The sequence below is a fragment of the Calidris pugnax genome, unplaced genomic scaffold (assembly GCF_001431845.1).
Source record: "Calidris pugnax isolate Ruff unplaced genomic scaffold, ASM143184v1 scaffold38, whole genome shotgun sequence".
NCBI lineage: Eukaryota > Metazoa > Chordata > Aves > Charadriiformes > Scolopacidae > Calidris > Calidris pugnax.
Window position 1 is genome coordinate 7,870,494 of NW_015090995.1, and position 13,237 is coordinate 7,883,730.

The window sequence follows — 13,237 nt, forward strand, 5'->3', positions numbered from 1 at the left end:
TGACACACTGTTTTTCTCTATTAACTTGAGTAAATGCATTGCACACCCTGTCTTTCTTTACTGCCAGGAATCAATTTGTGAATTTTTTTCTGGTCCTCCTTTTTGCCCCCACCAAATACCTGGAAGAGCAAACACTAGTAAACTGATATTCTGAAACACAGACGGAGAACACCTTACACCACTAACAGGTGCAAGTGATCAGAGCTGCGTGCGCTGATACAAAGCACATGTCATGTTTTCATTAGCAAATGTTAGACAGAGGGATTGGTTCTGAGTTGTGTTGCTTCAGCTGTTCTTCAGGGAATTTGGCTTCACTTTAAGCTTTGAATTTATTGTGCATATTGTTTCTTCTTTCTGCTTCCTCTTGAAATTCAATTCTGTCTCATATAGTTAAGGTTTAGAATATATTATTGAAGCACACAAGTTAAAATGTGATTTCTGGACATGAGGGGCATTAATTCTGATGTAACACACTGCACAGTGCTGTCTGAACACTCAGAAAGAGGAGAGCTGACCTCCTGCTCCCCAAGGCATGGGCTTAGGTCACTGACCCACTGTGTAACATGCAAAAAAAAATATTCTGGAGCATCAGCAGGTTAGAAACTGAATGTATGTTTGCTTTGGCAGTTTACCTGCACAGAAGCTGTAGGGTCATTTTTCTGCCTGATTATGGAAAATGGGAATCTTCTTTATTAGAAAAGTCCTACTGAGGAAAAAGACATCTATTTTGTCTTCAATAACCAAGTGCAGTTTGCTTTTACATTAGTTTTGTTCAAAGGCATCCAGGACCAAAATATGCAAAGCAGCGTCTACATTGTTTGTGCTTGGAATGATTAGTGCAATTAATCACGTAGGCTCTGCAGTCCTGGGACACTGCCTTGTTGTTTCTAACCTGCGGATATTCAGCCTGTGCAGTTATTCACAGATTGCAAAGCTGTAAGATGGTGTTCCTCTAAGCACCTTGTATATGAGAAAGTGTGTGTGTGTGTGTGTGTGTGTACTGTGCAAAACTTGTGACTCAACATGAAAACTCCATAACGACCTGTATGGTAGGATAGTTACCATACAGTAAACAACATCCAGACTGGAAGACTTGATTTTAAATTTTTTATTGTTTTTTTTTTTCAGTTATGCAGAAGTTCGAGCTGAAAGAAGGCGAGATCTTGGCCTTGAAGAGTCATCCATTGAACTGGCATCCTCTTCTCTAAAGGTACCACATCCCTTCACAGTTGCATGAATCGGTGTTTAATCCAAACTGAGTAATCGCTTGCCAATCTGAGGAAAATATCTATTCTTTCTTCTCCTTCTTTACTCCCGTCTCCTTCCAAGCCTTCAGTTGGGTTATGACTCAGGCAGACCCTGAGAAGTTGTCCACAACTCAAAATTGCCCATCTTTATTCAGACATACAACTGCAAACTCAGCAGTTGCATTGCTGCTGTTCTGCTGTTCGTTGTCTTTCTGAGACCATTACGCAAACGATGGGTTAAACCACCTCAGTTCAGAAGCAGAGCTGGAGCTGGAGGCTAGACTGCTGTACCTGTCACTGTTAGTAAGGCGAGGAGGATCAGAGGACAGAGCAGCACCACATGGTACCTGTTTTGTTAATGCCAGCTCGTCACTGACGCACAGACGAAGATTGGAAGTGAAGGGAAAACACTTATTCCAGATTTCAGCTCTGTTTACACCATTTGGCAGGATCGCATCAAGTGTAGGATTGTGACCGGAGCAGTAATTTGCCATGGCTTGAATCAGTCTGGCATCCCAACACACCTGCCCAATTAACAAGGTCATTAATTACTTTTTAAGTTTGTCCTCTCAATAGTTTATAAGTAAGACCAGTAATCAAAATCATTTCAAGTGGACTGTTGTGTAATTATCATTCCATTAGCCTCATTGCTCTTCAGATTTCATTTTATAGAAGCCGTTTATGGGATGTATAGGGGAAGCTGACCCAGAGACCTTTTTCACTTGAGCAGGAACCATCTTGCAAACCATCTGCTCCTCTGTCACCGCAGCACACTTCTCTGTCTTTTTGCCCTTTCCACATGGCAGCTGAGATATTTTTCTGCAGATCTCAAGCTGCATCTGTTGTTGTTCGGCAGCTGGAGGAGAGGCAGAGCCATCACTCCCATTGCTTGATCTTCTGGAGGGGAGTGGGAAGCTGGGGAGCTCCCTGGGTGGCGTGGGGAGGGCGGTGGCGTGGCCATCATAGTCACCCATATCCTGCAGGTGAAACAGTCTCCGACAGCCCAACAGTTATGGGCTGTTTACCATAAACCATCTGCCAGGTGGCATCTGTTATTTTGGTGTGACAGCTCCAAAGCCGTTAATATTCGCTAGCGTAGGCTGTTCCCCCTGTGGGTGTGCTGCCAGGCTCCTGCCCAGAACAGCCTGCTGGGACCCACCACTCCCCAGGGTTACAGCTCTCAGCATCACCTGGTACCTGTCCCCCATAGGAGCCATTTGCTGTAGGTTCTCCTGGGGCTGCAGCTGATGCCCCCGTGCCGCTGCTCCATGTCCCTTCTCCATCTCTGCAATGAATAAAACCATCCCCTCCTGCTGCCTCTGCCACCACTCCCCAGCGTGCCGCAGCCAACGGACTGTGACATCCCTGCAGGAATCGGGCAGAAGGAAGCTAATTATAAAACCCTATTTCCATTTGCACACAGCTTCAGTGGCAGGGGATCAGGAGGGTGGCACACCAGAGAGCAGGGCACGGGCAAACCCCACGCTGTTTGCCAGACACACGGTGTATCCCCCACTGCCACTCGCTGCCATCAGACGGGTGTCCTGGGACAGAAATGCATGGCATTGCCCCAAAGCCAGCAGTGTGTGATCCTGAGGGTCCTGTCAGCACAGGGATACCTGAAGGCATCAGGGTGAACATCGAGGGGCTGACCAAACACTGCACCAGAGTTGGGTGGTGTGGTACTGCTGGCCCACTCCGCACCCAGACTGTTATTCTCCTCTGCCAACAAGTAGTCGGGGAGGTGGAGGTCCCCTCCAGCACTGTCATCTCCTGCTGACCATCTCACCACTTGTGCTTTGCTCCCCGCAGAGCCACAGCAGCTACCTGGACGTGGGGCAGTGTGGCAGCAGCCAGGACGCCAGCCGAGAAGGAGTGTCACTGTCATCCCACAGCTCCCGGCGCTCCTCGCACACCGCCTTCTCCGACTCGGCGTGTAGGTACCAGCGTGGCCGTGGGCAGCCCAGCACGGGGCAAGGAGTGGGCTGGAGGGCAGAGCAGCCTCCAAAATATGGGGGTTCAACTGGGAGTGATGGAGGCGGGAGGGGGATGCTCCGCACCAGGACAGACTTACTGTGCCCTAACAAGTTATGGTACTGGCAGCAGAGCCGTGGCCACGTCCTGCCTTCTCTCTTTCAGCCCATTGAAGGCGTGAGAGCAGCTTCTCCCCTGCTTGCCACCAGCTGAGGGTTGTGGCAGTTTGCTGTGGCTCAGGGGACAGGAGGTGACCTGCCAAGCTGAAGCAATTTGATCGAGCCCTGAACCTCACTGATAAAACTTTTATTGCGGGGTAGTTTGGTCCCTGATGATAAATCCCTGCAGAAGGAGTGCAGGAGGCTGCTTACCTTGCTGGTGGCTTCATCCAAGCTCCCACCAGTGCCCTCCCTGCCCTGGGGGCACCAGCAACATGACTGCAGTGCCTGTGTGTGGCTGTGGGTAGGAGCCCACTCAGGGGGCTTTGCTTAAAATACTTGCCCGGGAGAGAGTGGGAAAGCTCCTCTGGAGGCGGGCATGGAGAAAAGGACAAAACAGGGTGTTAGCATCAGAAGGGAACCCCCCAAGTCAAGCAGGGAGCCAGAGGGACCACAGAGGGACAGTTTGGGGACCAATTTGGCAGCATTTGGGTTGCTCTTCATCTGCGTGCATGGAGTTCAGGCTCAGCCAGGGTACCTAGGCATGAATGCGCCGTGTCACAGCAAACCATCTCTTTTCCAGCCACGTCGTCCATGCGGCACACAGACACCAGCACTCCCACCCGGCCCTCGGTGCCAGGGGGGCAGGCGGAGAAGGCGGCCCTGCGGCTGGCATCAGCTGGAAGCGCTCAGGTCAGTGGTCCCTGGGAGCAAAAGCCTTTCTGATGCTGTAAAGAAATGAGCTTGACAAATCTTGGTCCTGCCCCAAGAGGCTGGATCCCCACCTCTGAGCGTGGGATTTCCCTGGGCTGTGGGGAACCCTGCTGGCTGGTGGAGTTGGTGGGGAGCTGCTGGAGGCTCCTCTGCTGCCTCCCTTCTGGATTCGGTTTGCTCCTCCAGGCCAAATGCCTTCTTACACCACGAGCCCACTTTTTGGGGGGTTTTTATACGTGAAATGGCCTTTATCCAAAAATGGATGCTGACACCGAGGATTTGCAATTAGCAGGGGGCATGCAGGAGCTTAAATTCTCCCTTCAGACCCATCCTCAGACCTTCATGTGGAGTTGTCTAGTTCCCTGCACTCGTTCATCACCAGTATGAGGTGGTATCACACCAACTCTGCACTGGAGGTGCTATGGACCTGCAGTAAGGCACAGTTTTCATTTCTAGGCCATAGCAGCTCCTCAAGCCCCCGGTGAACACCTCCCTCAGCATCCCGTGGCTCAGCCGGCAGCCCCCTCTCAGCACACTGTGATGGTAGGTGGTTTGTTTTTGTTAAAGGCACTAGGATGGCCAGTCAGTGGGACAGACTCGGTGGCTCTGGGTCACTGCTCTGACCTCCTTGCTGGCTGATCCCAGTGTGGCAGCAGGGTTTCAGGGTCCTTTCCGTTGCTGAGGTTTAAACTGAGGTTTACCTGCAACCAAATTATTGCAGCCACTTTTTTCAGCAAGGAGACAGAGCAAGTAGGACACCCAAAGGAATAGCTTAGAAGAAGGTTTACACTTGTCAAAACCATTGGGGGCCGCTGAAGGCTCATCTCTGAATTGGTAGCAGATAACTTCAGGTGCTGAAGAGCTTTATTGCCCTGGTAGAGGAAGGGGGTGTCACAGAAGGCTTGAGTTAGGCCAGAAAAAGAAAAAAACCCCTAAAAACTACAAGAGAAATGTGGGAGTCATAAACCATAACTATGAGGCCCATCCTCACTGAGCTTTGACGTCAGTGCATTAAACATTCAGACTGAAATATAGGGATTGAAGACAGCCAACGTAGGTGTGAACAATGGGTCCCAGGGTGGGATTACAACCGAACTTGGACCTGGCATTTGTAATATAATTAGCAGCAGAACTGGAAGCCCAGCCTGGAGGTTGTGGCAAGAGTTAGCATGCAGTGTCTGCCACAAAGCACAAGCGGTCTGAAGTCAGCAGAGTGTCACACTAAAGGGCCAGGGGTGTCCCGTGCACAGACACTACACCTGTGCAGACATTTATCAGACCAAGATGGGGTGTGAGGGACCGAGTATCAGTCAGTTGTGCTGCTGCTCTGCAAGTGCAGTGGTACTTTGAATAAACGTGCAATTGCTGGTTTTTGTCAACATCATATTTTCAATGGCAAAAGCTGAAAAGCAGTAATTTTTCTGAAGCCAGCATCACTATGAGTGTGAGTAGCAGGACTGGTCCTACCCCGTGATGTTGTTCTCTGTTCTCCACAGCCAGTGTACCATTTCCCAACCCAGCTGGGGATGATGCATCAGCTGAAAGAGCAGCTGGAGGAGAGGACTCGCATACTGCAAGCTGACATCAAGACGCAGCAGGAAGAGCTCCACGTCATCAAGGAGCAGCTCCAGCTAGTGCAGGACTCCAACCTGCAGGTACCCACTGCCCACGGGGTTCCCAAACCCACAAACCTTTTTTTCTTCTCCTTTGAGCACACAGATCAGTAATGAAATTGTCAGTAGCAAAAGCATTTAGAAATGAACTCTGGATAAATTGGTAGTTTGGTCTCAGATGTGGGAGTTGTGTCTCCCGAGAGATGAGAGCCATCAGTATCTGCTTAAGTATTGAATTAGTAATTTTCATTATTTAGAAAAAAAGCAGTCCCAAGCTAACCCAAAGCTCCCCCTGCACAAAAAGCTCGGCAGTTCAGCGGCTGGTTATTGCTGCTGGATCCCCAGTGCCATTCCTGCAAAATGCAACAGGCGTGATGAAGCTGAAACAGTCATGGCTCTGAATAAATATTTGAGCACAAGCTAACATTTGATTTTTTATTATTCATGGTTCGCTTTGCCCTTGGATGTTGCTGCTGCAGTGTTATATATGTTGTTAGAGGCAGCCTGGTAGCCAGAGACAGTATCTCCCAGGCAGTTGTGGTTTAACCCCAGCCAGCAGCTGGGACCATGCAGCCACTCCGGGTTCTCCCCCTTCCCCACAAAAAAGTAGGGAGAAGAGGGACAAAAGGAAGGGAAAGAAAAAAAAAAAAAAAGCCCTGTGAGCTGAGATAAAGACAGTTTAATAGGACAATAAGGAAAATAGGAAAAGTAAAATAACAATAATAATACTAAAGGTAAAAGAATATGCAAAGTAAGGTAATACAACACAAGTCACTCTCACCACACGGTGATTGGTTTCCCAGCCTGCCCCAAGCAGAGATTGCTGATTCCCACCCCCTGGCCTAACCCCTGAGCATGGTGTCTGTGGTACAGAATATTCCATTGGTCGTTCTATTGTCCTGTCTATGATCCCTCCCAGTAGCGAAGAAGTCCTTGAATAGTATAGACATCACCTAGCAACAAGTGAAGCAATATGCATTATGGACATTCCTTTCATACCAAATCTGAAACACAGCAACCAGAGAGAAAAGTAACTATTCCAGCTGAAACCAGGAGAGCAGTGCAACCGCTGTATGAGCTGTGACAACTCATCATCTGTCTCTTTTATTTAAAGATGCTGATGCAGCAGCCGATCCCCGTCGTCTTTAACAATGTGCAGCACCTGAGCCCCAGGAGGCCACCGCCGCCGGGGACGCCCAGGCAGACCACAGCCAAGAAGTCACAACAGCAAGGCCTTACGGGGACGAAGCACTACTGCAGCACCCACCTGCCATCACCACGCCAATTCCTCAGGGACCCCTGCGGCACGGCTGCCCAGGTCACTGCCTGCTTCATTGGCCTCATCATCCCCTTCCTGGCTTTTAAATACTTGTCTGCCATGTCCCTCCTCCCCATGGTCCCACACATCTCCTCTGTGCTGGTTTTATTCCATAGCTGGCATTACAAAATCTGATGTGTTGTGAGTCAGTTGGGAATGGTGTCATTCAACGGTAAAAATAAAAGCCAGGTAGTCTAAGGGCATTGAGCCCTGGGGACATCCTGGTGATCAGAGAGGAACCCAGGTGGTTCCTCGGGAGGTTTGGGCTTCATTTGCTCCTCCTTGTGATTGCAACGTGATGCTTGTTTGTAGCCAGTGTGAGTTGTGACTTTGTTATATGGAGAAGCAGGCATAATATTAAAAGATTCATTCTCTTCTGCCTGAGAAGTGTTGGAACGCAGCTTTGAAAAACAGCTTTGTCATCACTAGACCTAAATGCACCGTTTAGATGGTCACATCTCCTTGGGAAAGAACTGAGGTGTCCAAAAGCAGAAAAAGACCAAAATCACTGCTTTAAAGGGAGGATGAGAGTCCCTGCTTTCCTTGGGCACTTCAGATTTGCACTCCTCCTCCCCTCTTAAGCTGGTCTCTCTGCCCTCGAGCCGTGCGTGCCCTTACCCTTGTACTCTGACTTCTCCAGAGACCATCTGCTCCTACTGCTTGGGATCCCAGCACCCACAGTGGAGAGGCAGTAAATGCAAATGGTTTGGTTCTCCAGAACAGATACACTGTTCCTGCTGCTGTGTCCTTGTCCTTTTCTCATCTGCATACTGGAAGCAGTCATTTTAGCCTTCTATTAGGGAGCTTTAAAATCTCATGCGGCTATCTGTGTCTTATTTCAGGTACAGCAGCAGCAGCAGCAGCTAATGAGAGGAAATCAAGCCCAGCCAGCGTGTCTGCCAGGGCAGACGAGCATTTCAGTGCCCCTCTACAACAACCCCATGGTGTTCTCCCCAACGCACCCCATTACGGTGGCTGCACAGATGCCGGCTGAGGGCAGCGAAAGGCAACCGCAGTCAGACTACAGCCAGGACAGGAGCCTCAGGTACAAATGGGGTACAAATATCGCTGCCAACTGGGACCATCCTGATGGCAGCGATAGGAAATAGCAGTACCTGGGCAGTGGGGAGGGCAGGCCCGCCTGGGCTCAGGGGGGTGATGGTCCGTGGGTACCACGACAGGGACATAGGGATGTTCCCTCCTGCAGAGATCTGAGTTAGTGGTGAGCCCAGAGTGTGTGCAAGCAGGGGGCTGTGCACACCATGCCCTACCCTCAGGGGCCTGAAACACTTTTCTCTCCTTATTTCCACAAATTGTCCATGTAGCTCGGTAACCTTTGGCCATCTGCTGCTGTCAGAGGCAGTGAACAAGAAAAACTTGCAGGGACAGCCTTTCCCAAACTGTCTGCTTGCTCTGAAGCTCCAGAGTTTTTTCTCCAGCCCGGACAAGTGCCATGGCAAAGCCATTTTTCTTTTATACAATGCTGAGGCTGTTGTATAAAACATTTACAACTGCCTCAGACTATTCAACCACCTTTCAGGGAGATATCTGCAGACACTCCCTACAGGATCCAGCTGTTTCGAAATACTGTGTAAGGAACCAAGATAAACCCTAGAAGTCTCACCATCCATAAAAAATATTTCTTACATGAAAGATTTAGCAAGTTTCAGCTCACCTCTGTGAGTGCACTACACAAGGTGATAATAAGAATCCTCTTTCATTAGCTTTATTTCAGGGGGACGGGTTGCACGCTTTCAGGGAGGATTTTCCGAGGCTGGTTTCTAGAGGCTGACAGTCAGGTGTTTGTCCCTCTCCTTTCCCTGACCATCCTGTGTTTTTCCTCCACCGCAGGATGCTGTTGGATCAGTCTATCCAAGCCATGATGCCCACCGCCAACAGCAGTGGCCAGTCCACGCAGAGCAGTACCAGCAGGCAGCAAGGAAAGTGAGTCTTTGGCCCTTGTTTTCGTGCAGTGCTGTAAGCAGGGCACTTTATGGCACAGAAAATTATTCTGAAAAACTTCTATGTGGTCACGCAAACACAAACATGCCCAGTCTTAAAAGAAACAAAAGCTCAGCTGGTTAGGAGAAAAAGTAATGAAAATATTTTTTTAATTACAAAGAACTTTATGATGACTAAAGTGCCCTGAAAAAATATTTTTTAACCAATTTCTGGCTTTTTCAAAGCTTAAAATGCCTAATCAAGTCGTGGAGCCTTAAAAATCTTAATTTTCTGTAGTTTCAGACCATGCTTGATGGGGAGGGGGAAATCTGGGGCCTGTTTTCACCAGGGTCTGTGTGGTTTGAAAAACCCTGTTCCAGTCTGGTTCCTGCAGTACCTGGGCTTCCCAGGGCCCGCAATGGTGTGGGTCTGGGTTTGGGTTCTCACACCTTGTTTTCCTCCTCATGGCAGATTCGTTGCAGAGCAGCAGGTCTTGCCTCCCTCAATACAGATGCAACCGATTACCTGTAGCACCGTCCGACCTCCAGCCCCGTCGCCCGTTTTCTCCCCGTCTCTGATGATCCCACACACCAGCTTCACATCCCACCAGGCAAACACACCGGTTCATCTCCACCAGTGGCCACAGCAACAGGTTCAGCAGCACCGTCTCTACCTTCAGGTAATGGAGCTGTAAGAGGTTTGTGAGGACGCATGGGGATGGCTTTGGGGTTGGGTTGGTTTTTTTGAAGAAATGGGAGGGCTTACTTGGCTAAGGAAACCTGGTTGGTACACTCACATGTCCTCCATTCCCATTGTATCTGCACGAACCCAAGTGCTCAGCCTTTCCAAACTGGCTCTGCACCCATTCAAGGCCATATTTTCCAACAAACTCAGTTATCACTTAGTGTCCAGAAGAGATACCAGTTTTTCAAACACAGCTTGTCATCCGGAGGAGCTCTGGTGGGAATTTTGCTGTAGATGTGGAAGGTGGTAAGGGATAAGCTCTTTGGAAATCGTGCCTCCTGCTGTTATGTCTCAGCGCAGCAAGATTTTTTTTATCAGCTGCTGTCACTGCTTTCTTTTGATAAATAGATGTTTCACTGCACAAATCTCTGGAGAAGGTGATTTTGGTTTTCCAAAGCACATCTTCATCAGTGCATGCCAAACTAATGACACTGCCAAGGAGAGGGGTTGTTGAAACTAATTATTAAGTAGTAATACACTCCAAGACGTACCTGGTTGGCAGAGGTAAGTTACGGCCCTCCAGGCAGAGATAACAGAAAACAAAGCAGGAGGAGCAGGTACAGCTGAAAGTAGCCATGCAGCAGAACTGTGTTTAGAGTGAGAAATTAATCGTTGTTGTCAGTAAATGTGGGCATGAGCCATTCCTGCTTGGTAGCTGTGCTCACGAGATGCACTGAGGTCCTGAGCACTACCAACATAGACAGCAGAATGATGATGCTGGGGGAGATAAATAGCACCAGGGCAACAGAAAACCAAACTTGGTGCCACAGTGTCTTAAGTGGGGGTGAACCAGCAAGTCCAGGTCTTTGGGGTACCACCCACGAGGTGGTATATGGATAAGATTGCTCTACTACCTCTTCATTGGTTTCTTAAAGATGGAAGATGCAGCTCCTGCGGGTTTTCCTCATGTCCAAGTAGCTTATGAAGACCTCCATTCCTACTGGGCTCTCTGTGGGGCCGGTAGGATGGATGGGTCCTGCTTCCCCTCCATAGTCTCCAGGCACTGTTACTCGTGCTGATAGCACCAGCGTCCCAAACTGCTTGTCCACAACTTGTACCCTCAATGGGTAGAGTTTACCTTTAGGACTCAGCATTCCCACTCCTGGATATGAGCCTCAGCATCAGCCCCTGCATCAAGAGAGGGAGCAGATGGATGATGGGCCAGGTCTGATTTGTCGGATTTGTGTCTCCCAACAGATGCAAGGACCTGAGACGGTGCCTGGGGGTCCGACACAGCGTATTTTCCAGCCCCCCCACACCCCACAGCAGAACCCCCTGAGCTACTTCCTCCACCCGCAGCAGCAGAGCCGCCACACACAGGGCCAGCCCTGCAACCTGCCCGACCTGCCCGAGATGCAGCTGCCCTGAAGGCCAGGTCCACCTTGCAGGGACCACCGTGGCTGCAGCCGCTCGGCGCTCCGGGCGCACGCAGAGAGGAGGACGCCGCCATCAGAGCATGGGACGGGTGAGGTCAGGCCCCACAGCAAAGGTGGTGGCTGGAGGGAAGGTCCCCGCCGGGGACAGATGGCTCCGGGGGCACCTCCTCAGCTGGGATTTCCTCACAGCAGTGATGCTGCTCCAGCAGCCGTAGGTGCTCTTGCCCAGCACAGCGGTACAACTGGAAGGCGATGGCTTTCTGGCTGCAGGGAGGTTGTTTATCAGGTCTCCATGAAGATTGCTTTGCAATGGAGAGAAACCGTTTCCATTCAGGACTTCAATGCTGAAAGTCACTGTGAATTTAAGCCCAGCATTTGGAGCACATACAAGACTGTACTGGTCCGCAGGACACCGTTGGATTACCATGTACATAACTCAGTTTGCTCTAGTAGGTCCATTGTGGGTTTTTTTTCCTTTTTTCTATACCTCAGTCCCGCAATTTTTTGTTTTCCAGGAGATTGGATAATGCTGCTAATTTACATAACACCACTTTTGCCTGAATTTCTTACTGTTGTTATACCAGCTCACATCGCAGCTAGTGAAATATTTGTCATGTTTTATTTTGGTTAACAAGAGCAGATAAATTTATATGGTTTTTACGCCCTGTAGCCAAATATTTTTCAGGTTACAGACAAAGAATCCTTACTCCTACTTTTTTTGGTTGTTTTGTTTCCAGTGATGTAGTTGTATATGTTTCTATACATGAAAACAAACAAGCGTAGAACAGCATATGACAGCAAACTTTGTGGTTTTGCTAGGTCATGTTTCGATTTGGCAGACGTGAAACGTATGATCACAACGACACAAGTGATGTTACAAGCCCGTAGGGTCAGCAATAAATTGTATTTTTGTAAATTGTCACTTTTTAACTATAAGTTTATATTTATGAATTGAAAAACCAGTTTATTCCTCAGTGGGTGTATAGTTAAGTGTCCCTACTGTTTGTGTCTTTCCAAAGGAAAAATGAAAAATGTACATTTTTGGGGAGCTAGTAGCTGAGTACTAACTTTGGGCACTGTTAGAGCCCAAGTGTAGGCGATGAGTTAGGCCATTAGCATAAGCTTTGCAAGAAAATGGTTAGTTAGGATGAGGTCTATCTAAGCAGCAAAGCTCCACCTGGCAGTCAGAACAAGGTGTAGGGGTGGGTTAGTTTGTAATCTCTGTTGAATGCAAGCAAGGTGCGCCTTTTTTTCTTTTCTTTTTTTGGCATTTGTTTGCTTTTTCCCTTGTGGGAGCCGCTTGCCTGGCTCTTCACACCACTGCAGCAGCTGGAGGCTGGTGCTCGCTGATGGAACAGCCACGAGCAAGCCCAAGCAGCCCTGGGTTGCAAGAAAAGGGGGAAAGTGGGAAAGGTAGCATGCAAAAAAAAAATAAAAACAGGTATAGCTAAGGGTACGTATATCTATAGCATTAGGTATCTAGTGCTAGCTAGAGCTAGAGATACCTCATGCTGTAGGTACAGCTATATCTATAGCTAGCTCGCTTCCCCCCACCAGCCACACACATGTTCTGTGCTGCAGCCCTGGAGGGTTGCGTGAGCTTTGGGGCCAGGCATGAGGCGAGTGCTTGGGCTCAGGAGCAGGGGCAGCAGAAAATCCTGCCTTTCAGCCTGACTGAAACAGGTCGTGGCAGCCTGAGCTCTGTGGAGAGCTGAGGAAGGAGAGGGCAGGGGGACAGAACTGCCCCACTCCCAGGTTTGGCCGCAGCCTTCGGGGCTGGCGAGGCAGAGCGTGATTCACAGGCAGTGACAGAGCCTGCCCCGGCCCCATTGCACAAGGGGCTGTTTCCCACTCGCCGGGTTTTTCCTGAGGAAGGGGACAGGCTGTGATGTGCTGTGTTGCCCGTGGTGGCGGCGGGAGGGCAATCTGCCAGAGCAGGGGGGGAGCTTTTGTGGGGCTGGTGTGAGGCACTGGGCGGGGGGGGCTTGGTGTTTTGGCCATGGCAGGGGTGGGCATACAAAAAGAAAGAGCTGTGCAAGCCCCCAGCTTTCCACAGGGCCCCATCCCTTGGCTAAAGCAGTGTGAGGCACACACCTCCCAGGGATGCCTGCAGTGATGGCGTGTGGGTGGCAGAGCAGCCTCCCGGCCGTGA

General features: G+C 49.7%; 1 protein-coding gene across 3 annotated transcripts in view; it reads left to right on the forward strand.

Moving 5' to 3' along the window:
* PASD1 (PAS domain containing 1) overlaps window positions 1–12,993 on the forward strand; it is a 56,017-nt gene extending 43,024 nt beyond the window's left edge. For 2 of the 3 annotated variants that reach the window (XM_014954948.1, XM_014954949.1), the window contains exons 13-22: window positions 1,129–1,210; window positions 3,060–3,183; window positions 3,963–4,072; window positions 4,550–4,636; window positions 5,590–5,748; window positions 6,821–7,024; window positions 7,867–8,069; window positions 8,876–8,968; window positions 9,437–9,644; window positions 10,907–12,993. In XM_014954948.1, coding sequence (XP_014810434.1) covers window positions 1,129–1,210; window positions 3,060–3,183; window positions 3,963–4,072; window positions 4,550–4,636; window positions 5,590–5,748; window positions 6,821–7,024; window positions 7,867–8,069; window positions 8,876–8,968; window positions 9,437–9,644; window positions 10,907–11,077 — 1,441 coding nt within the window. In that variant the 3' untranslated portion in view covers window positions 11,078–12,993. The remainder of the gene's footprint in view (window positions 1–1,128; window positions 1,211–3,059; window positions 3,184–3,962; window positions 4,073–4,549; window positions 4,637–5,589; window positions 5,749–6,820; window positions 7,025–7,866; window positions 8,070–8,875; window positions 8,969–9,436; window positions 9,645–10,906) is intronic. The other variant, XM_014954950.1, reaches the window with a different exon arrangement.
* Window positions 12,994–13,237: the final 244 nt, after the last annotated feature.